This window comes from Anoplophora glabripennis, unplaced genomic scaffold, assembly GCF_000390285.2.
Source record: "Anoplophora glabripennis isolate ALB-LARVAE unplaced genomic scaffold, Agla_2.0 scaffold875, whole genome shotgun sequence".
In the NCBI taxonomy this organism is placed as follows: Eukaryota; Metazoa; Arthropoda; class Insecta; order Coleoptera; family Cerambycidae; genus Anoplophora; species Anoplophora glabripennis.
Window position 1 is genome coordinate 38,986 of NW_019416968.1, and position 23,970 is coordinate 62,955.

A 23,970-nucleotide genomic window follows, 5' to 3' on the forward strand; every position below is an offset into this window, starting at 1 on the left:
CAACATATCATACTATTCACGATTTGAATAATTGTGGCCTATTATTTTGCAGTTTGTATTGACAGGTACTTTTACTGTACTCTAACGATGTCAAAGTATTGATAAATGCTTTTTGAATTGTCATTAACTGTTATAGAGCTGTCAGTTTCAAACAATACAACAAATAACGTCAGAGATAGTAGGTACGCAACTCCATTCGAGCTGTAGCACAATGTACTGAAGCATGTTTAGCAGCAGGTGGTGGAAATTTTGAACAATTCGTTTGTCATAATTGTTTATCAAATGATTAATAATTGAAAATTTTTATTATTTTTGGATATTTAAAACTGCCGTATCTCGAAAAATATCGGTCTGACTGAAAAATGATAGAGACATTTTTTTATGACATTATCTAGCTTAACATGATTCCATAGTCCGTGTTCGCGAACTTCGTAACACCCGGTATATAAAAAAATATTGAGGAAAAACTGTTTTTTTTTTCATCTTTGACCTTTTTCATCTAAGAAAAACCCCCTGTATTAGTACAAATATTTAAGTGGGTACATAAACTCTGCAGTAAGTACTGGTATATTCTATTCAAACAAATAACTGCGAATGAAAAACATCTATAAGACCCATGAGTCATTCTCATTGGATTCATTCATAATAACGGACGCGATAATTTGATCTAGATCCGATAAATTCAGACATTTGTGGGCGCCTGACATAACACACATGCATGCTTTTTACAACCTGACGACGCTCAATTTATTCACTGGCTTAATTCTTCATCTCCCACCAATCAATCCTTTTTATATGGATAGTTTGGTGTATTCTTGGTGGGACGTAACACGTACAGTCTCGCGTGTTTTATTAATATGGTCGTTCTTGACGCATCGAAGGAAAATTTTGTAGAGGATACTAGTTTATCGATAGACGATGAAAGCCTTCAGGTAAGTGGTGGTCTATTTTGTCATAACGTTCATCGAAAACGTTTTTAACAAAGTACTTATGTTGCTATATTACTGATTGCTAATACATATTTGCTTTTCTATTACTAAATCAGGATTTTTAATGAAATAGTAAGTTAATAAAAATAATGTGACAAATAGCTACTTGGTCATGCAAGTTGGGACATTTTTTTAAAATGTAATAGGATATGATGTCATATTGCAGGAATGATATACACTACTGGAAAAAATTTAAGGACTAAAAATGTTTCATAAATCTTTTAGTGATTTTTGAAAGCCTGTATCTCGTGGAAAAATGGTCGAGATAAGAAAAACCATTTAGAAGTTTTTAACTCTAGTTTCAAGTTCTTTTGAAAAATATTTTTTTTGAATTATGATTAACGAGGAATCTAAAGAAATAGCTCGAAATTTTCAAATTTTGTTTTGTTTTTGAACTGTACACGGACTGACTGAAAAATGACACTTTTGTTTTTAATCATCGATATTTCGGCGACAAATTATTGCACAGTAAATCTAAGGGTGGTTTTGGATTAAACTCTCTAGAAAGATGGTTTTCGAAGAACATTTTTTTTTTCATCCTTGACAATTTGAAAAAATGCAAAAAGTACCTACTTTGTAGTTTTTTTGGTAATTTTACTGCTAATTTACAATTAATTTAATCGATGAAAAGACTATTGTTAAGATATATTTTGTACGTTCAATGTATCCATAATTACAATGGATACATTGATCAAAGTTTTGGAAAGGACCTCGTTTATTGCTCTTAAATATTATGTTATCATTATCAAAATGAAAAAGAAGAATTTTTCTCGACTTTTTTTTATCATTTTACATATATATCGTTTAAATTTAAGAAGAAAGAAGAGAACAAAAATTTTTATATTTTTTCTTATGGAAAAGTTGCTGGGCATTTGAGAAAACAATATCTAGTCGTTCCTATTCTTTTTTCGAAAAATAAAAAATAAAAAATAAACAAAAGTTTTTGTAAACTGTAAATTTTTTTTGACAGAAAAGATAAAATATTGTCCAGTAACTTTTCCAAAAGGGCTATATGATTGTTGTGTAATTTTTCAAAACTCTGAGATAATCTCGACCAATTACATTTACCCAATATTTAAAATGTATGCGACACCTGACCAACATTGCTTTATGGAAAAAAGATCTTGTATGACAAATTTAGCTTGCTTAACACAATATTTATGTGAATTTCTTGATAAACAAGAGGTTGTTATTTACTTTGATTTTCAAAAGGCATTTGATCAGATTGGCCATTACATTTTTCTTTCTAAACTCGAATGTATGGGTTTTTTGCAATGTTTATTAGTCATAATTATCTGGCAGAAAATAATGTATGTATGATGGTTTTAAATCCTATGTTTATAACGTAAATACAGGAGTTCCACAGGGGTTCAACTTGGGACTTCTGTTATATTTGATTTTCATTAATAATTTAGCCAATTTAATTAAATGCCAACTTTGTTTCGCCGATGATCTTAAATTTTACAGTAAAATAAATAGTATTCATGACTGTTATTTATAATGAGAAATACCTGATCATTTAGAAATACTTATGCTCTAAAAATTCTTTTTTATTCTCTGGTTAGGTCTAAGCTAGAATATTGTATTCTTGTTTGGTATCCACTATAAAACCGTTACATTGATGTTATTGTATCAGCTTAAAGACGTTTTTTAAAATACTTAGCTTTTAAAGAGTAATTGATAATACAATTTTAACAGATTTAATATGTTTTCTTTAGAGTTAGGACGAAGAATTATGGCAGTAAGATTTTTATGTAATAATATCCATGATCGAATTGATTGCAGTGAGTAACTGGCATATTTATATTATTTAGTAGATTTGAAAGTAGGTATGACCGCCTTCTTGTGGTGCATACATCTCACAGCAACCTTTTGATGAAATCACCGGTACATATAATGCCTAGCAATTTTAATGCAATTTATGTCGAATGTGATATTTCTTACTTCTTTGAACATGTAGATTTACTGCTATTATGTTTGTTTAAGCACATCGACATCTATTAATAATTTAAATTTGTTTTGTATTTGTATTTTTTTTATGATTTTTTTTATTTTCATCTTTCGTTTGTCATGCTTTTTATGGAATTGTGTGTATGTATACCTGTTGGAAATAAATGTCTATTATTATTTTTATTAAAAGGAAAAAAATATATATTTTTTGTTTTTTCTTAAATTTAAACGATATCTTATGTAAAATTGTGGAAAAGGCGAGAAAAATTCTTCTTTTTCATTTAGATAATAAGTGTTCCTTTAATTCTTTCCAAAACTTTGGTCAATTCGAACAGAAAAACGGTTGGATGGAACGACTTGTCAATTTGCAGGGTTATTGTGGGTACACTGAACTATAAAAATGTCTTTGCTTTTTACTCTTTTCGTCAATGTTTTTAAGTTATTGATTTTCTAAAAAACTGGAAAAGTTTTTTGTTTGCATTTTTTTCAAATTAATGTCAAGGATGATAAAACATTTTTGGAAAATAATAATAGATCCTCGTAGAGAATTTATTAAGGATTTCAAAACCGCCCTTGGATTTACCGTGTAATCCTTTATTGCTGATATCGATGATTAACGATAAAAATGTAATTTGTCATTTAATCATCAATATCTCGGTAAAAAATTGTCGTACGGAGACTTTTCAAAAACAAAAAGCAAATTAAAGCTGATTAAACAAGCTTACTGACACCTACATTGATTGAAATAATAGAAACTTCAAGCTTCAAAATGTTTTTTCTTTATCTCGACACGACCATTTTTTACTGAAATACAGCCTCTCCAAAATTATTAAAAAATGCATGATATATTTTTGTTCCTTTAATTTTTTCCAGTGAGTTTTCGTATAATGTTTAATATTTCTTTGAAGATTTGCAACATTATTTATTGATTTTTATAATGGTAGGTGTATGATTTTCATTCCAATTTGAATACAGTATTTTTATTTTAATAGTTAATAATAATTAAGAGCTTGCTTACCGAGTCATTTTAACAATAATCTTTATTCGAATAGGTTCCTAAGATAAAGCATCATATACAATGAATTAATGACCAGCTTATTATTTCTTTAGCAAACCTAGATATTTAATATAAAGTATACAACATGACGTTTTGATATAAAATTTAAAATTAATTTGAATCGGCTTAATATATTTATAGTACGTAAACGTAAATATACTCTACATTGATCGATTGACTTCCGTGTTTCTTATTATTAATAAGTTTTCCATTAAAGTGGTTTGTGTAAACAATTAATTGCATTATTTGGTAATTATTTTACATTGAAGTGGTTTCGATTAGAATAGACAGAATAAGTTTAATATCAAAGTGATTTAAACTCTAAACTTTAAAAATTGTGAATTTGTTATGGAAAACTCTTCAGTTTTAATTCAATTTTCACTTCAACAATATGATATTCACTTCAATATATGATACAGAAAAGTGTATGTTTAGTCCTAATTATTATTAGACAAATTATTTTGACTTTGAAAATGGCGAATGCGCCAGTAATTAAACAATACACATTTATGGGGTAATTTGTATAGCTAAAAATTCTTCTAAAAATGAGTAATTATAAAAATATATCAACTTTGAGTAACTAAAAAGAAGTATTCGATTAAACCATACGGTGTAATATTGACGAAAAGTGTCTTTTTCGAAATCTGTCATCAAAAGTCGTTAAATTTTCTGTTGATAAAGGGAGTTTTTTTTGTCACCTATAGTAGGATCATATTCGATGCAAAGTAATAAATCATTGTCCGTCAAGAGAACCAATGAAGTACGCTTTTAACGGTTTTACAAATTGAATAATTTCTTTATACATTATGAAGGGACGAGGGGATCAGTTCAGGTCTGGCACCCTTGTTCTTACAAAAATTCCTTTATTCTCATAAACTATTTATTTTAAATTTAATTTATTATAAATCCAATTTGTTTTTTAATTTCCACATATGTACTACATTTTACCTCTGTACGCGCCACTGTTGTTTACTTGTTTTTTGGAAGCGCTCTCTAATTGACGGCAAAGCTCGCCAGGTTAGTATTTGACGTATAACCGACCAGTTCGTACACTCGATGCACCTGGGCGACTACAGCTACTACCAGAACACAGTGCGTATGCAGCGGTATTTCAGATTTTACATTGAATTTCATTTTAAATTTGAAATGATTTATCTTACGCCTCCTAAAAATGATGACATGATTTTCCTTTGATAAAATACCGACAACTTTTTGCTCTACTTTGCATCGAATTCGATTCTATTATAGCTGCAAAATATTTTTTTGCACAATCAAGCTTTTTTTGTTCACTTACCATGTTTGTTTAATATCCAGAATGAAAACTAAAAATGATGTCTCAATATAAATAATACGAAAACACGTACCTGATGTATTGAAATTGTTAAATAATGCAATTATTATAAGTAATATGTTGTATTCTTGCTGTTCCATTATCACCATTGACAAATACTAATCACGGAAAAAACAGTTACTACAAAGAGATTTTTTTGTTTCCACATCTACTTAAGATTGTTTCATCAGGTAGTTTTCCTTCTCATATGGAATTAATAAATATTTACAGGAAAAAATTATATACAACTTCAAACTTTTAGAAATAATAGCATTTTGAAAGTAGTGTCAAAAGAGGTGAACATAACTAGATTAGTTGTAATTGATTTGACCACCTATAAAAATATTTCCCCTTTTTACTAAAATTCTTTAAAAAAGCATATTTTGTTATTAGATCAAGCTATCAAGCATATTATTCAACTTTATTGAAAAGGTATTAAGATAATTTAAATATTCAAATATTGTTTTTAGTTTTGTTAAATGAAGTTCGTTGATAGCAGAAATCCAGGTATGTAAAACATTTTACGTGATCACAGAGACTGATCACGATCATAGTTCGATACCTCTCTCACTTTGTTAAAAAAAAGCTATACCATATATGAGTATCTTGTACCGTTTTTGAGAAAATCGAATTTTATTAACAACATACATTTATTGTATCAAAAATGTGATACTACCATTTTTGTAAAAATCTTGGTTTATATAGAATTAAAAGAAAAAGGGAACTGTTAAGTAAGATATTTAATATGTGCACACTGAACTTCAATGCATTTTCTGAAATTGCTCAAACACCTCTACTGTACTCCAAATAACATGTGGTGATCATCATTTAATAATTCTTTCCTACAATTTATAGGAGTTTGATAAACAAGACTTTTAAGATGGCACCAAAGACAAAAATCGAGAGAATTCAGATCGGGACACCGATGCACCTACGGAAAAGGACTGCCTCGATCGATTCATTGATTGGGAAATGTAGTATTTAAATAAGCCCTTACTGCCCTGCTAAAATGGGGTGGTGCACCACCGGGGGTATAAGCCACATGTTATTTCAAATATTTAAAGATACGTCTTCCAATAACGGGTTAAGGTGTTCTTGCGGTAAATGTAGGTATTTATCCCCATTTAAAGCGTCGTGAATGATATGTGGTCCCACTAAGTAGTTTCCAATTATTCCCATCCATGTATTAATAATAAATTTTTGTTAGTGATTTGTCTGTATAATAGCATGGGGGTTTTCGTCTCTTCAAATACGCAAATTTTATTCTATTTGGAAAGAGGTTGGCGTAAATCCGAACACAAACGCAAATTCTTCATAGCTAAAATCCTCCATGATATTGAATCAACAAATGGCGTCAAAATTATTTATGATAAATATCTAACTGCTAATTATACATATTTGTTGACAATCATCTTAATTTCCAAAGAAACCAAGATTTTTACAAAAATGTTAATGTCGCATTTTTGGTACAATACATGTCTGTTGTTAATAAAATGCGATTTTCTCAAAAAGCGTACAAGATACTGATGTACGGTATACCTTTTTTTAAACAAAGTGAGAGAGGAATCGAACTATGAAAGAAAAATGTCAAATTTGGCGATGCTGTCGAAGATGTTTAAATTTAAATGAATAATTTCGTCTGCTCCTGTATAATCCGGGCATATTGAATATCAGTTTAAACTTGAAAATGAACATTACCATGAGTGACTTTAATTGCCCAAATTACATTGTTGTCATGGTAACGACTTAGAAGTTATAATTGGAATCTGTTTTCAAATTTCTTTCTTTGAAGGCGAATTATTCCACAACGAAGCCCGATAGGAAAAAAAATTATGAAGTACTAAAACTATTTTGATCTCCCCTGTATACACCTTCATTTTTGACATGACCTTTCCGGACACCCTGTATATGATGTAATAATATCTGCTACGGATGTACTTGGCTTGAATTGGTCGGTTTCGAAAGGATGATATATTTTGTAACAAACTTTTATATTACGGTTTTGATAACGTCTCTTCATCTCTAATTCGACACTATCTTACCAATCGAACACAAGTGATTGATTCTAAAACATCAAATATACTTCCAATAAGATATGGCAATCCACAGGGTTCTATACTTAGCCCTTTGTTATTCTCTATACATACATATTTTTTACTTCAACCAGTTTTTAAAGACTGTAATATATGGATACAATTTTTCCCGTTTGCAATTTTTTTTAGTAATATTATGATTTAAAGCCCTCTATTGTATCGAATTTATTGGATTGTCCACCACACTTAACATGACATTCAAAGAATTTTCTTCATTTCTAACGCTTACTGGTCTTCCACTTTTTCGTCGATCTGTAATATCTCCAATTTCATGAAAACGCTGCAATGTTTTTGAAACAGTTGATTTAGAAATACGATCCCGATTGTGATGCAATTCATGAAAAATTTCCACTACTTCGTCACAACTTCGTATTCTATCATCATATCCTGTGATCATTAAAACTTCAATACATGTGTTTTCATTATTAGAGAAAAGATCGACGTAGCGTTGTTATTGAACTAGAAACTTGCAAAGGTAACTTGATGGACTATAAACTTAAAGAACTAAAATATTTTTGTATAATTTATAAGAAAATGATTTGCAAAGTTCGAAAACCTGAAAACGATTAAGTTTAGGTGTGCTATATTACTATGACTTTTGTTACAATTTCGAGAAGAATTGAAATATGGAATAATATATAGGGTGTTCCATTAACAAAAAAACAACTTTGTTTCGGCATGACTTTTTGGCTGATCCTGTGTACGTATTTAATATTTCTTTACTGGAATAGATTTAAAAAAAACCCTAAAACGTTTGTGTCTTATGATTTTTCGATAGGTATTTATTATAAATTTCAAAAATCAATATAAACCTAAAAGATACTGCAAAGCCCTATATTTATTTCAAACAGTTTTTTTCTAATGACATAATAAAAATCGCTGTTCGAGAGACCGTCAAAAATCGACTTTTTTTGTTTTTGCTGTATCTCTTGCAACGTAAGGTTTTGAAACTTGTTATTTGCAGTAAATGTAGCCCTCGGCAAAAAAAAAGTACCTTTTTTTAAAATTAAAAAATATAAAATTTTTCGAGTTATATCGATTTTTCGAAAAAAAAAAGTCGTCTCGAAAATCGACCCTTCTTGCTGGACGAATAGTCGTAGAGAAACGAATCAGGGCTCATTTTTTTCCTTAAGAATTGTACTTTCATGATAGAAAAGAGTGATAACGATTTTATTCATTTTAAGTGTCCAAAGATGACTTTGAAGAAATTAAAAATGTTTTGGTCGCGTTTTTCTTGAATATATTTTTCAATTTTCATTTCTCGATAATGTCTATTACAGGAATCGATTGCTGGCATATTTACGCTAATTAAAAAAAATCGTTGCTCTACGACCTTCTGGAACCAATATATTTTTTGTTTCAAAAAATTCCACAGACCGCTATTTAAGCGCTACAGCTACAGAGATTGAAGTTGAAAACATATTTTCAATAAAAAAAACTGTGGTTCGTTTTAGCCACTTCTGCATTTTTAATTGTGCGTCAAACCGAAGCATTCGAGCGCGGCGCGAGCTAACTGTAGCGGGCGGCGGAGTGGGGCTAAAGCTATTCGGCCGCTTCGAAAACTGAGTTCGCGCGATTTGAAAAATGTAATTTTCCTTTAGACTAAAAATTTTCTCCACTCTTGTTAACATTTCAATAATTGTTTATGAAATAAAGTAAGTAAGTACATCGTTTTATGGTAATTATATCTTTTTGTTATAAAAGTATTACAAAATATTTATTTAATTAGGTGTTGTACAAAAAATTACGTGGTATAAAAATATTCGTCTATTACATTTTTTATATTCACAGCTTATGTATATCGCTCTTATGTTTCAATTCTTCTTCTCTTCAATTCCCTCGACTGTGATTCATTTTCTTCTTCTTCCATGGTTCGTTTCCTATATTTTCCACATAATTCGTTGCATCAATGAGTGATTCAAACGCGTCAAAAGAATCATCGTCTAATTGGATGTTTGGAGTTTCAAAATTTTCACATTGGGATGCATCACAATGTAAAAAACACTTGTACATTTCAAAAATGCTTCAGTTTGGCGCACAATTAAAAATGCAGAAGTGGCTATGAAATGAACCACAGTATGCTTTTCTGGAAAATATAAGTATTCAACTTCAATCTCTGTAAGAATGGACGTTGTAGCACTTAAATAGCAGCCTGTGGAATTTTTTGAAAAAAAAATTATCTCGGCTTCAGAAGGCCGAAGAGTAACGTTTTTTTTTTTAAATTCGCGTAAATATGCCAGCAATCGATTCCTGTAATAGACATCTCATCTCATCTTCATCTAGTGGTTGGTCCTAATAAGTCCCATAGCACTGCGGCCTAATTAGGCCTATTGTGCGTCCCACTACTAGTCCTATTCAGCAAGTAGATTTGTCCTTTTTACAAAGTCCAAAAGCTTTCTTGCTGACACTTCTCTCAGTTCCTTGGGTTCCAAATAGGGTCTCCCAAGGAGCGCCATTCTGCTACGTGCAAATCCCGGGCACTCGCCCAGGATATGCAGAGAAGTTTCATCCGCCGATTCACATCCTCGGCAGACCGGACTGTCTACAAGCTTTAGCTTATGTAGATGTTTCCTAAAGTGACAGTGTCCCGTTATGAGTCCTGTCACTCTCCTGAGCCGGATTCTATTCAAGCTCAGTAACTCATTCGCTCTTCCATTCGAAGGATACTCCATAAGCTCCTTGGAATGGCTATGTCCTGGCCTTGAAGTCCAGTATTTCCTATGTTCTGTCTCTGTCCATTTGCCCAGAGCCCGCCTGACCACACTGGGAGATGTGCCACAGAAGGGCTCCGGGCGAATGAACTCTGTCTCGGATCCCTTCCTAGCAAGTTCATCCGCTTTCTCATTTCCACAAATGCCTTTGTGCCCTGACACCCAACACAGTCTGACTGTATTGTTGGTGGCCAGTTCAGTCAGAATTTGTAAACAATCCCACACCAGTTTTGAACTTAATTTGTGTGCGGCTAAAGCTTTAATTGCAGCTTGACTATCAGAGAATATATATATGTATGTAATAGATATTATCGAGAAATGAAAATCGAAAAAGATATTCAAGAAAAACGCGACCAAACAATTTTTACTTTTTTCGGTCATCTTTGGGCACTTGAAATGAATAAAACAGTTATCACTTTTTTTACCATGAAAGTACAACTCTTAAGAAAAAATTAGCCCTGATTCGTTTCTCTACGACTTTTCGTCGAGCAAGAAGGGCCGATTTTCGAGATGACCTTTTTTTTTCGTAAAATCGATATAATTCGAAAAGTTTTTAATATCTTTTAATTTTAAAAAAGGTACTTTTTTTGCTTGCCGAGGGCTACATTTACAGCAAGTAACAAGTTTCAAAACTTTAATTTGCGAGAGATCAGCAAAACAAAATTGTCGATTTTTGACGGTTTTTTCGATATACCTATCTCGAAAAGTAATCCATATATTTATCGTAATCATTTTATNTACTTTTTTTGCTTGCCGAGGGCTACATTTACAGCAAGTAACAAGTTTCAAAACTTTAATTTGCGAGAGATCAGCAAAACAAAATTGTCGATTTTTGACGGTTTTTTCGATATACCTATCTCGAAAAGTAATCCATATATTTATCGTAATCATTTTATTTATGTATTTTATTATCTACTCATTATGTGTCACATTTTTATTTTATCTTATTTGTAGTAGGGGTAAGTTGAAAAACAGTTTTACTGACAATTCGCCCTATCCATTTATATTCTTATTTTTATTCTATTATTGGGAAATAAAGATCTACATCAGGAGAATTAGTGAAAAAAGTCCTATCCGCGAGATTATTGTAAAATTATCTAAAGTAACATAATACAAGACATATCTCATCTCGTGAGTCAAAAACTTTTATTAGCTAACTTTTCTATTTAAACAAATAATTGAGGAAAACAGTTTTTTCACTTTGCAGGGAAAACCATCAATTTTAGCGAAAAGTGACTCTCAGACAGACTTGTTAAATTAAAATCGGTTAATAAACAAAAAAGTTATTGCAAAAAAACAAGATAAGTGCCATTTTTTAATTTGTTTATAACTATCGCATTTATTGTTAAAATTTTATAAAACTTATGACAAGTTGAGGGTTTTGTCATACTTTAAAAGTGTGCCAAAAGTGGGCGCTGTAGTGCAATAGTTTTCGCACAATTCTATTTGTTTATAATGGAGGCTCCAAAAGTTATGAACTTTAAGCCTCTGTACAGGCGTTAATTTTCAACTAAACATGATTCTGAAAGCGTCATTGTATTCTTAAAGACGTAATTAAGCGACCTATTAAAATATATAACCGTTTTTTTGACATTAACATTCTCAAATTGTGCATTAAAAAACCGTGGGTCTTTCGATGATAAACAATTTGAATAAAATTGTTGCTATTTATGCTACCTCACCGAAAATAGATACAATGGATAGCTGGCAATAAAATACAATTTTTTTTAAAAAAGCACCCTCTACGACCAACAGGAGCCAAGATATGTTTTTTTAATCGTAGCGCAATTGTTTATAAATATTAAGACTTGAATTTTTCGCAAAATAAAGTTTACGACGTAAACTACGATTTCCCGTGAATCATAAAAATAGAAAAAACTTAAAATTTTAAATTGTGTTATATTGCATTATATCTGTTATTGAAAATGGTTGTGATTAATATTTTTTTAATTAATTTTGATTATGTTGCAAACATTTTTTTGTTTAAAATTAGTAATAAGTATAATAAAAAAAACTTTATATATTAAAATTTCAAGAAGTTAAAATTGTAATTTTATCGAAGGCATTATTTTTATTAATATTTTTTAATTTTGAGAATTTTGCAATAAATTCAAATGCTTTTTATTCTTTTTTAAATCTTTTAACAATAAATAATAATTTGAAAATAATTTGTGAATTTTTACTTTAATTTTACATTTAAATCGTAATTAAATAGCTAACAAAATATTGAAAAAACAAGTTTACTTTGCCTTAATATGTAAAAGAAATAACTTTTTAAATGAACGATAGCTTCATTTATTTATTTAATAATAGTAAAATAATTCCGAAATTGAAATTTTAATTAATATTTCGTTTAACAATAATTTTTGTGACATTTTTGTAAATTAAAAAAAATTAATTATAAAAGATGCATTTTTTCTGGGGTTCAGGGCTATTCTACGAATTCGTAAATATGCCCATTGTTATTTTTTCGTCGAGCTACCCCAGTTTAAAAAAAAAAAAAGTTTCTACGATGAATAGAAGCCGAGATATTGCAAAATTTACAGCGCGCACTTCCCCCACCACCACGCCGCCGGCCGCCGGACAGTTTACTTAGCGAGTACCTTCTCTTTAAAGGGCTCGTGAGTCGTTAATTTTCCACATTTTTCAATGCAATTCACGGGAAATCGTAGTTTACGTCGTAAACTTTATTTTGCGAAAAATTCAAGTCTTAATATTTATAAACAATTGCGCTACGATTTTTTAAAAAAAGATTCTTATCTTGGCTCCTGTTGGTCGTAGAGGGCACTTTTTTTATTTTAAAACTGTATTTTTTTGCCAGCTATCCATTGCATCTATTTTCGGTGAGATAGCATAAATAGCAACAATGTTATTCAAATTGTTTATAAGCGAAAAACGCACGGTTTTTTAATGCACAATTTGAGAATGTTAATGTCAAAAAAACGGTGATATTTTTTAATAGGTCGCTTAATTGCGTCTTTAAGATTACAATGACGCTTTCAGAATCATGTTTGATTGAAAATTAACGTCTGTACAGAGGCTTAAAGTTCATAACTTTTGGAGCCTCCGCTATAAACAAATAGAATTGTGCGAAAACTATTGCACCTACAGCGCCCACTTTTGGCACACTTTTAAAGTATGACAAAACCCTCAACTTGTCATAGGTTTTATAAAATTTTAACAATAAATGCGATAGTTATAAACAAATGAAAAAATGGGCACTTTTCTTGTTTTTTTGCAATAACTTTTTTGTTTATTAACCGATTTTAATTTAACCAGTCTCATTTTGTAGATAATTTTACTCCCTATAAGCTGTCTGAGAGTCACTTTTCGCTAAAATTGATGGTTTTCCCTGCAAAGTGAAAAAACTGTTTTCCTCACTTATTTGTTTAAATAGAAAAATTAGCTAATAAAAGTTTTTGACTCACGAGATGAGAGATGTCTTGTATTATGTTCCTTTAGACAATTTTATAATAATCTCGCGGATAGGACTTTTTTCGAGTAAAAATCTTATTTGCTTGGCCTAATCGGGCACCTATCCTAAATGAGGGTAGATTTACTACTACCAATGCTTAATCATGTTGTTCCAGTGAAACATTTGGATCTTTGAGAAATGTTGAGTTGCTTATCAATTTCAGGAAGAAAGACGTCGGACTGGAAGGTATCTCGCTGCTGGAATAGTGATCTTCTTGGTAGGATTAGGTCTTTATCACGCCGTCGTTTATGGATCTACAAGACTGTCTGCCCTTCTAGGAGCGTCCCTTATTATGTTCCTCTACCTTTTATGGCTTTTATACGCTTCGCAAAGAAAGAAAAAACTTTTAAAAGTAAGTTAAATTATTGAGATCAAGTATTTGGGAACAATTCGGTCGGAAGTTTGAAAAATTAATTATTATTTAGTCAGTTTATTATTTTTTTTATGAAAAATGGGAATTTCGATCCAGATTTAAACCCAACTCAAAATTTAATACTTATTTTCGATAAAAGTAAATAAATGGTTTTGATTTATACGCTCCACTTTCATTTTACACAGAAGAGCACATAAATTTAGACATTTCCAATGAAATATTCAGTGAATTATTTATGAAAGGTAACTCATTATTCTAATCTCGTTATCGTCATTTTAACTACATAAAACACTTGTGTTACGCATAATTTTCTGCCTTTACGAGATAATGACGTAGCATAATTTTTCGTTTATATTACACATGGGTATAATAAAAGATGAATACGGGTTCTAGGAAAATTTAATATCTCTCGTGTTTATAAAACGTCTATAAAATCAAAGTTAAAATAGCACGTGGTTAATTTAATCAAGGTAAAATTAGTTTTGTATTTACATACTTGAAGCGATATAACACGTGAAAAATGTGCATGTTTTAGATAAAATCAAATTTTTAATATGTACGAAAGATATATCTCAGATATTGAGGTGAAAACAAAATAACATTCCGATTTATTTATGAACCAGATAATTTGATTTAACTATCGGTTTTCATCGAGCCTTTAAAATTAAAGTTCCTTTCAAAACAGTCATATATTTACATCTGCTGGAAGCAGACAGAGGTAGTGAACTTTCAGAACGGAAGCTTTGTGGAGGTATTTACGACCGATCTGACTGCGGGAGATCTCTGATATACCTACAGGGTGGTACAATTTGGATGTGACAACTTTGTTATCTCGGAAACTGTCAATGATTGAATTGAATGAAAACAAATTTAATAGATTTAGTGTAGGAGCCAGATAGGGTTCAATCAGACTGCCACGGCTGCAAACAACTTATTATTTAACCGAAAACAAATTTTGTACGACAGTGAATTCTATCTGACCCACTTTTAGTTTGCACGTGTACTATAGTCTAGAGATTATAGCCAGATAGGGTGCCGTGGCCAACCAGAGTGCCACGGCTGCAAACAACTTATTCGTAGTATCTTGACCTCCTGAATCCAAAAAACTTGGTCGCAAAAGCTGAAAGTGGTCAGTTTAATTGTTATTAACAAATTAAATGTTTAAATGGCTGTAAAATTTTTATTATTATAGCTAGTACAATTTTTTATGCGTTAATAGTTACGTTTGCTCATAACAAACATACATTTTTTTGAAAATTAAAAAAGATTAACTTTAACCAAAGTTATTACAAATTTAGTGCAAATATCTTACATTTTCCGTCTCCGCGCGCACAAATTTTACCATATCTCTGGTTCTATTAAACGGATTGAGACGCACGACATCTCATTTTAAAGCTTGAACCTTATTTTACAAGATAGGTAAGTTCCATTTTTTTCCATTTTATTTAGTTAACAATTAATGGCAGCTTAAAAAGTTGTGAAATTTCAACGAAAATGCTGGTTTTATTTGTTTATAAGGCTTTTTTTATTATTCAACTTCGATGAAATGCCAAAAAAGTTACCGGATATTGTTCCTTGCATCCTAGCAATCATTTCATGCCGTATAGTTATTAGTTTTTCTTTATCAAAACTCGTGAAGAGACACACGTATGTCGAGAGCGATGTACGCGCGTAGGTTTTTGTCGATTTGCTAATAGGCAAAGAGAAATGGATTTTCACTTCGGGAACAGTATTTCACAAGAGAGGGTTAACTAATTTCCACAATGAACACGTTTATGCAGACAAAAATTCACACACAGTGAAAGTTAGACATTTTTAACACGAATTTAAAATTAATATGTGGTCAGGAATAATTAGAAATGTTATTGTTAGTCCTGTCATTTTACCACAGATATAAGGGGAGAAATTTATTTGGAACATGTACAAAATACGTTGCCAGACTTGTTAGAGGATACATGTACCTCTACAACTTCGGAGAGATATGTGGTTTATGCATGATGGGGCTCAACCACATTTTTCGTTACCTGTTCGTAACCATTTAAATCAACATGGGTGGGTAGAGGTAATGACGCTCCTGTAAATTGGCCACCACGTTCTCCCGACTTAAATCCACTGGATTATTTTTTATGGGGTCCGTGGTTTACATTTCAATTTTCTTCGTCGTCTAAATCTTTATATACAAATAAATGGTGGCCACTTTGAACACATACTATGACATCTTTATATATTTGCTTCCATGTTTTCCAAATTTAATTTTTGTATGAAAATTGCTGCCAATGATTAAAATTACAAATTTCGAATAAGCCATGAGAGTAATAAAGTACGTCAGATAGCGCCCGAAAGGCCTCGAAATGTGAAGTGGAGCAAAGATTTTATTATTGTATGGAAGCGGAGGGAAACCAATTTGAATATTTAAAAAAATAACATTCTTTCCTTCACTGAAACTTTGTCTTAGTCTTTATAAGTGATTATTTTATTGTCATATCCACACCAAAATTTAAAAAATCGTATGTCGTCGTGAGCAGAATTAAAAAAGTTTTAAAACAGGTCTCACTCAACATAGAGTGCCATTAAAAGTTTAAGGGTATTTTACGCCCTGCCTAAGGGGTAGCTTCCAAGACACCAAAACTTACCCCTTGTGCCTCAGGTTCTTTTGTTTTTTTTTTTAATTTCGATATTTTCCAGGTGGGAAGTTTTAATTGAAACACCCTTTATAAAACAAATGAAAAAAACAAAAAAAGGAATAAAAACCGTATGACCTTGTTTGTTAAGAACCAAGTCTTTTTAGACCTACGTTTATATGACCCTTCTTTCTTGTTTTCTGGTCACATAATTACCTGTTTAATTTTGTCAGTGGAATTTTGCAACTTTTGTATATTCTAATGATGTTAATATTCGTATTTTTGTTTCAGACAAATGAATTAGCTCTGCAGCAACATATAGAAGATGTAATAATAAAATCTACAAAGTCAAGTGAAAACCTAGTCCAGGTTCCTGGACTAGGTTCTCTCCTTGGAGGAAAACCTTCTCCTAAGAAAAATAATTTACAGGTTTTCAATAGATCCTATTCCATAGCGTAAGAGAACGGAGTTGAACAGTTAATCGAAAGTGTATCGGACAATGCTGATGTATATAGGGCCTGTATACGTTAAAAAAAATGAGGAAAAGAGCAAGGTAGAGGCATACAGTGTTGTAGAAGGCTGAACAAATTAGATATTCATATTTTTGTAATACCTTGTGGATTTTTTATTATAAGATATGATTTTGTTTCATCTTTTTCTTTTTATCCTTCTACTTCAAAAGATTTAATTTTTAACAGAGAGCCAACGAAAATTTGTTATTTTAATTTGTTTACATTTGTATTTAGAAAAAAATGATGCAGATAAAAGTTTTAGTAGACACAGACAAATTGTTGCGTTTTAGATATACAGGGTGATTCATTAACAATGGGAAAATCAAAAGCTGAAGATACTACACGTGAAATGGTGACCATTAGCGCAAATGTACATTATCCGAAAGTTGATAGTTTCGGAAATACGAGGTGTTGAAAGTTAAAATTTTAAATCGTTTTTTCCATTATTTTGAAAATATGTAGATTAGGAACTTGAAAATTTTTGAAACTATATTTTTTAAAGCGACGAATAAGATGCGTGTTGCAATTCCAGCGTTGCTCATAGAGGACGCCACTTACGACCAATTTTACCGAAAATTTAGTTAATAACTTTTTACCCTGTATGTCTAACATGAAATTTGATTCAAAATCTGAAAGTGCAATCATTTTTCCATTAATTATGTATTCTTGTTTCATTTCGGTATCTCAATTCGTTTTCGAGAAAAATCGATTTAACGAACACTATGTTGTTGATAATCCGAGAAATTAAAAGCGAAACAAACCAAATGTTTCTTCGTGTTATTACAACAATTAACAATAAAACAAATAAAATACGTAATTATGATTTAAAGTAATTTTTCGAAGAATCCACCGTTGACACTTATAGACTTTATACAACGTTTTGTGAGAGATCTTCGAGTTTGAAACAACATATTGGGATTGCGTTTGACTTCGTTGGCCGCGATTTGTTTTCTTTGCCACAACTCTTCACATGAACCAACAGATTCTTTCATTCGAGACCAAATAGAAATATTAAGAGGATTGAAGTCCGGACTTTTGGGTGGCCAAGCAAATAATTCTTCCACGACTTGAAGAAGTTATTTAAGGAGAGATATGCACCCCAGTGCGTGCATATTTAGATGCAGTTTTTCTAAATCGCTGGATTGGCCATGTAAGCATTTTTGCTTGGCCACCCAGAAGTCTGGACTTCAATCCTCTTGATTTTTCTATTTGGTCTCGAATGAAAGATATAGTTTACAAAGAATCTATTGGCTCGCCTGAAGAGTTGTGGCAAAGAATACAAATCGCAACCAACGAAGTCAGACGCAATGCCAATATGTTGTTTCAAACTCGAAGATCTCTCAGAAAACGTGTAAAGTGTATCAGTGTCAAACGGTGGATTCTTCGAACAATTGCTTTAAATCATAATTACGTATTTTATTTGTTTTATTGTTAATTGTTGTAATAACACGAAGAAACATTTGGTTTGTTTCGTTTTTAATTTCTCGTATTATCAAATCGTAGTGTTCGTTAAATTGATTTTTCTCGAAAATGGATAGAGATGCCGAAATGAAACAAGATGAAAATGATTGCTCTTACAGGTTTTGAATCAAGTTTTATGTTAAATATACAGGGTAAAAAGTTATTAACTAAATTTTTGGTAAAATTGGTCGTAAGTGGCGCCCTCTATGAACAACGCTGAAATTACAACGCGCATCTTATTCATCGCTTAAAAAATATAGTTTCACAAATTTTCAAGTTCCCAACCTACATATTTTCAAGATAATCGCAAAAAAACTATTTAAAGTTTTAACTGTCAACACCCTGTATTTCCGAAACTATTAACTTTCGGATAAGGCATGTTTGCGTCAATGGTCACCATTTGACGTGTAGTATCTTCAGCTTTCGATTTTCCCATTGTTAATGAATCACCCTGTATAAAATGAAACGGCTTCCTTTCGAACATCCTGTACAGTTTATAGTTTGCAAAAATTTTGACACATATCTACTTGAACACAAAGCAGCAGTAATGGAATAGTGTCTAGTGATTCCGTTTTATCAAATTTATATAATTTTGACAAGAATGCCATTTTTACATAGAACGAATAAGTTCATGAGAAAATTATATTAGGGAGACTGAAATTGTAACTTCAAACAAGTTGTGATCATAAACATAACATGGCAGCATAACTAAAGTCATGTGCACGAGGGTCTCCTTTTTCGGGAATGGACGATCTTGGTGCTGTCATATGACAACCAATGTTCCTGTCGTAAAATTTTTTGTCAGTATATTTTCTTAGAACGTTTTGACGTATAGGCGCTATTTGTGTCGATTACAGTGACTTGAAAAATTCATCTTTGCCAAAAAATGGAATTAAGCCGTGAATATTTCCATACAATCTTATCTCAATCTATAGATTATCTCAATAACAGTGCATCGATGAACTTAATTCAATTTTTTTCGATGACGCATCATCAAAAACCACGCTCACTGACGAATTACGTGAACTAATATTGCAAAATCGTCATATGAAATTTTTTGGGAACTGAGAAAGTCTAATTGATGACGTCCAATGACGTTTTTCGACGTTTGAAGAAGCGGAATGGAAAAAATGTTTCGAAAATTAGTTCAAGCGCATGCAAAAGTGTACTGATCTTCATTTAGAATATTTTGAAAAATAATTCAGCCACATACCTCATTCGGAATTGAAACGTGTTTCGAAAATTAGTTCAAGCACATGCAAAAATGTATTGATCTTCATGGACAATATTTTGAAAAACGATAGAACGATGAATTTTTTTTTTGTTCTTAGTTCCCCAAAATATAAAATGCAGTCTTTGTACCAATCAAATTAGATCATTTAGGGCATCTCAAAATATATGTTTACTAAAATTCCAGTATGATGCCATTGGGAACATAATTCATGCGAAAAAGTCATTTAATTTCTTAATATCCTTTTGATTTTAGGAAACATCCAGATAAGCTTTTAAGAAATAGACAAAGCTCATGCGAAGTTTTATTACTTTATTTTTTCGAGAACTAATATATAAGTAAAAGTATTAAATTTGAAAATTAACATTGAGAATATATCCTCACTATTTCCGTAAACCAAATATTGATAGTAAAGTGTTTTTATTTTTGATTTATTTCAGATTTATCTGCGAAAAACACAGAAGCCCGACAAATAAACGAGTTCAATAAGAGCACAGATTTTATTGCGTTTATGTCTAATTATAGCATTTTATTTATAATAAATTAACGCCAATAAATCTTTTATCGTCTATAATATTTTAAATTTGTATGAATTTATTTATACTGGGAATACGAAAGAACTTTATCGTATATTTATAGTAAGTTTAACCTGATGTAAATATTTTACATATCTCGTTCATTGATCAAAAATAATATATTTATTAGCTGTTATCCTCTGAAAACATCAAAAATTTTAAAACCATGCCTGTATCGTCTACAAATGACAACATAATGATCATTAATCATTTTTATTACTTGTAATTTAGAGTACAATGCACTTCCATAGCCTTAGCTGGACATTTTCGAACTGTCCTTGTTGTTCTCCACTTCTTCAGCGGACCACAGCGGCTTTCGAACCAACAACAAGGACGGAAATGAATATTAGTGTGAGCCAAGGGGTTTTGATAGCGGATTCCCACAAGTGAGCCTAACCCGAGAATAACAAGGGCAAGTTAAAGAGTCCTAGCAAAGGCTAAGGAAGTAAAATGTAAATCTGCAACGGTATAACAGTTCGAGAAAACATCGTAATTTAATTAACAGACATTAACCACTGTTACTTGTAATAATTTAAAATAGGTAACTACCTACAATCGTTTGGCAAATGGCTAAAAATACAACTTGTTTATCACTAAAAAATATTCGTACAAAGTTCTTAACTTATAAAAAATCCCCTTATAATTTTAAAGTCATAATTTTCTACCACTAAATTTAATTTAACACTAAAAAAATGGTATTCCTCGCAATTATAATTATAAAAATTATATTAATATTCCCCTATTCATCATTATAGATCATTATAAATATTATTTATTGAAATACAGGGTGAAAAATGAAACCTCGTGTTCTTTGGTGAATTTTAAAGAGTCTTTCGTATAAAGTTTTAATCTAGTATGCTTTGTTAAACATATACAGGGTGTTACACTTAAAAAAATGTTTTTGATTTTTGTTTGAATAATTTAAAAACTAGTAAGTGAAATTATTGGGCACATGTATTTATATAAACATTGTACTATTAGGGGTCATTTTAAACAATGCACTGTCATTTAAGGGTTTCTGTTCCTTCATAAGTTGCCTAATGCAAAAATTAAAGAATTCAATGTTACGTTTGATGTCAATATCAAATTGCCCATGGAGTAAGTCAAGTATAATTCTACTTTCATTGCGTCGATACTGAAATCGACAACAGAACCATGGAAAGACACTTGTTTATTATTATTTTGTCTTTGGTGTCCATTTTTAGCGTTCAACTGTTATAGGTATTATGAAGACTTATAATAATAATAATTATTTATTGTATTATATGTAGCCACAATGATGACTTAAAAAATTACAATTGGTTTAAATAGCATATGAAGGAATCTGCCATATTGTTAAAGATAGTTGCAATTTTCATTTTTGTTATAAGGTACCAACACAGCACCCCAAAAATAGTAATGCGCAGTATCCTGTCCAATATCCACAATCTGAAATAAACAAAAATAGTAAACAGGTGCTAATATATTCTGTAGCATTAACAATGAAAAAATATATTTGTATTCATTATACGGAGTAAAAATAGATTTGTTAATTCAAGATATACAGGGTGTCCCAGAATATGCGGGCAATCTCTCGGATTTATAAAGGGGACGTTAAAATAACATGACAAGTTCCTATAAAAATTTTGTAAATCGATTTTTTTGAATAACTTTTAAAATACTTTGTGTTGTAATTTAACTATTTTTTAATGTAACAGATAAGACTTAAAAAATTGACCCATGAAAACAATTTGGCTTATTTGCTTTGCCAGGGACGGTCTAGCTGTAGCACAGTAATGTAAATTTTTACACCCTGTACGATTAAGACACAAAAAATAATATTATTAGATAGCTTCAATCTTATACTAAAAAAAATATACTCTTGGTTGATATCGATAAAATGAACTGTTTTCGAGAAAAAACAATTTTTGAATCGCAAATGGAACATCTTTACACCTATATTCAATCGTTTTGAGTTTTTTTAAATATATTTTTTGAAAAGTTGTCAGATGTCATGGATTGCAAATAACATTATAGCTATTTTATCATAAAGATTCATATAACATTCTTCCTATCTTAAAGATCAAAGTTATAGGAAATTTTCTTGCGATTTCAAAGCAATGCAATGTGTAAAGAACAATTGACTGTTGCACTTCGACGATATAGATCAAACCTTTGTTTTTTTTTTAATGAAACATCTTGTATATTTATCATTACTTCGACTTCTCTCTTTTTTTTTTGTTACAATAATAATAGAGTATGATACCCCCTGTATTTTCTCGCTGAAGAAGATGGAGCCATCAGAAATGCACTATCACTTCAAAAAATAGCTCAAAAGTGTAATAAGGTTAATATAAAAACGTTTTATTGTACGCGGGAGCGCAAATGGCTCCATCTGTCGTGCTGACTCCCAACTGTGCCACATTCAAATGGCTACAGTAGGAAGCGACCTGCTATATTGCAGGTACTTGTTGCACGACTGCCACCCACAGAGGGCGAAGACAATGTTTTAATTGTCAGTGTTGCGAGAAAAAACTACTCCGAGGGCTATATGCCCCTACCGGCATTTAATTATACTCGTAACACCTAGTGCAACTGCTAGGATCGTTCGTCAGTTTCACCCACCAGGCACAGACCGGTTTCGGACTTATTAGTCCTCATCAGTTTGTCATAGGTGAGACAACTGACGACCGAACCAGCTGTTTTGCGTCGTATCGTCACGATAAGGAAATACATTGTACGCGGGAGCGCAAATGGCTCCATCTGTCGTACTGACTCCCAACTGTGCCATTCAAATGGCTACAGTAGGAAGCGAAAAAAAAAACCGTTATATTCCTGCACTTTTTTCTCCAAAATTTTTAACCAATTTTGAGCATCAAAATGCCTTTAATTCATAAAATATCAGAATACGGATGTACGTTTGCTTTTTTTCCCTTAAGTTAGTCCGTGGTTTATCAAGTTAGTTCATTTTATGATAACGAACTCTTTTGCTTTCAAAAGATCTATGTAGTGGTGCCCTTTTCCTTTATTTTCCAGTTTCAGGAATACCTCTTTTCAACATCCAACAGCAATCCACCATCATATTCACGTCTCGCTTTCCTTGATACCGTCGTTCCATTTCTTGAATATCCTGGTAAAATCTTTCCCCATGTTCGCTACATTCTTCAAAATTTTCCGGAAAGTAATTTTTCATTCATTACATCAAATTGCATATGATCCACCACATACCCCACATTTAACATTAAATTTAGCTCAATTTACTCAGTATACAGCATATGATATCGATAACAACACATCGACAAGTTGATGTGGTGTATACAGATTTCTCGAAGGCCTTTGACAAAGTTAATAAGCATACTTCTTAATAAGTTAAGTTTATTTGGCTTAAATGATAATCTGATTCTTCTCATTAAATCATATCTTTCTCAATGTTAACTATATGTTTCATACAACAGATTTAAATCTGACAATTTTATAGCGACGTCTGGAGTACCCCGAGGGTCAAATTTACGACCACTTCTTTTTATTTTATCTATAAATAATTTATCTCTTTCGTTCTAAATTAGAATACTTCAGCCTTATATAGCCCTTACTACCAGATATACACTAACAA

At 31.2% G+C, this 23,970-nt stretch overlaps 2 protein-coding genes across 2 annotated transcripts in view; one reads left to right on the forward strand and one right to left on the reverse strand.

The window, feature by feature from the left end:
- The first annotated feature begins 715 nt into the window (after positions 1-715).
- On the forward strand, positions 716-17,213 carry LOC108912251. The gene is made up of 3 exons (XM_018717440.1): positions 716-932; positions 13,769-13,957; positions 16,891-17,213. Exons 1-3 carry the CDS (start codon positions 858-860, stop codon positions 17,056-17,058), a joined length of 432 nt encoding a protein of 143 aa, XP_018572956.1. The 5' UTR covers positions 716-857; the 3' UTR covers positions 17,059-17,213.
- A 4,438-nt stretch (positions 17,214-21,651) lies between these two features.
- The window catches only part of LOC108912250 (putative fatty acyl-CoA reductase CG5065), a 58,346-nt gene continuing 56,027 nt past the window's right edge, over positions 21,652-23,970 (reverse strand). Inside the window, exon 8 of the mRNA XM_018717439.2 lies at positions 21,652-21,806. Within this exon, the coding sequence (XP_018572955.2) occupies positions 21,671-21,806 (136 nt within the window). The 3' untranslated portion in view covers positions 21,652-21,670. The remainder of the gene's footprint in view (positions 21,807-23,970) is intronic.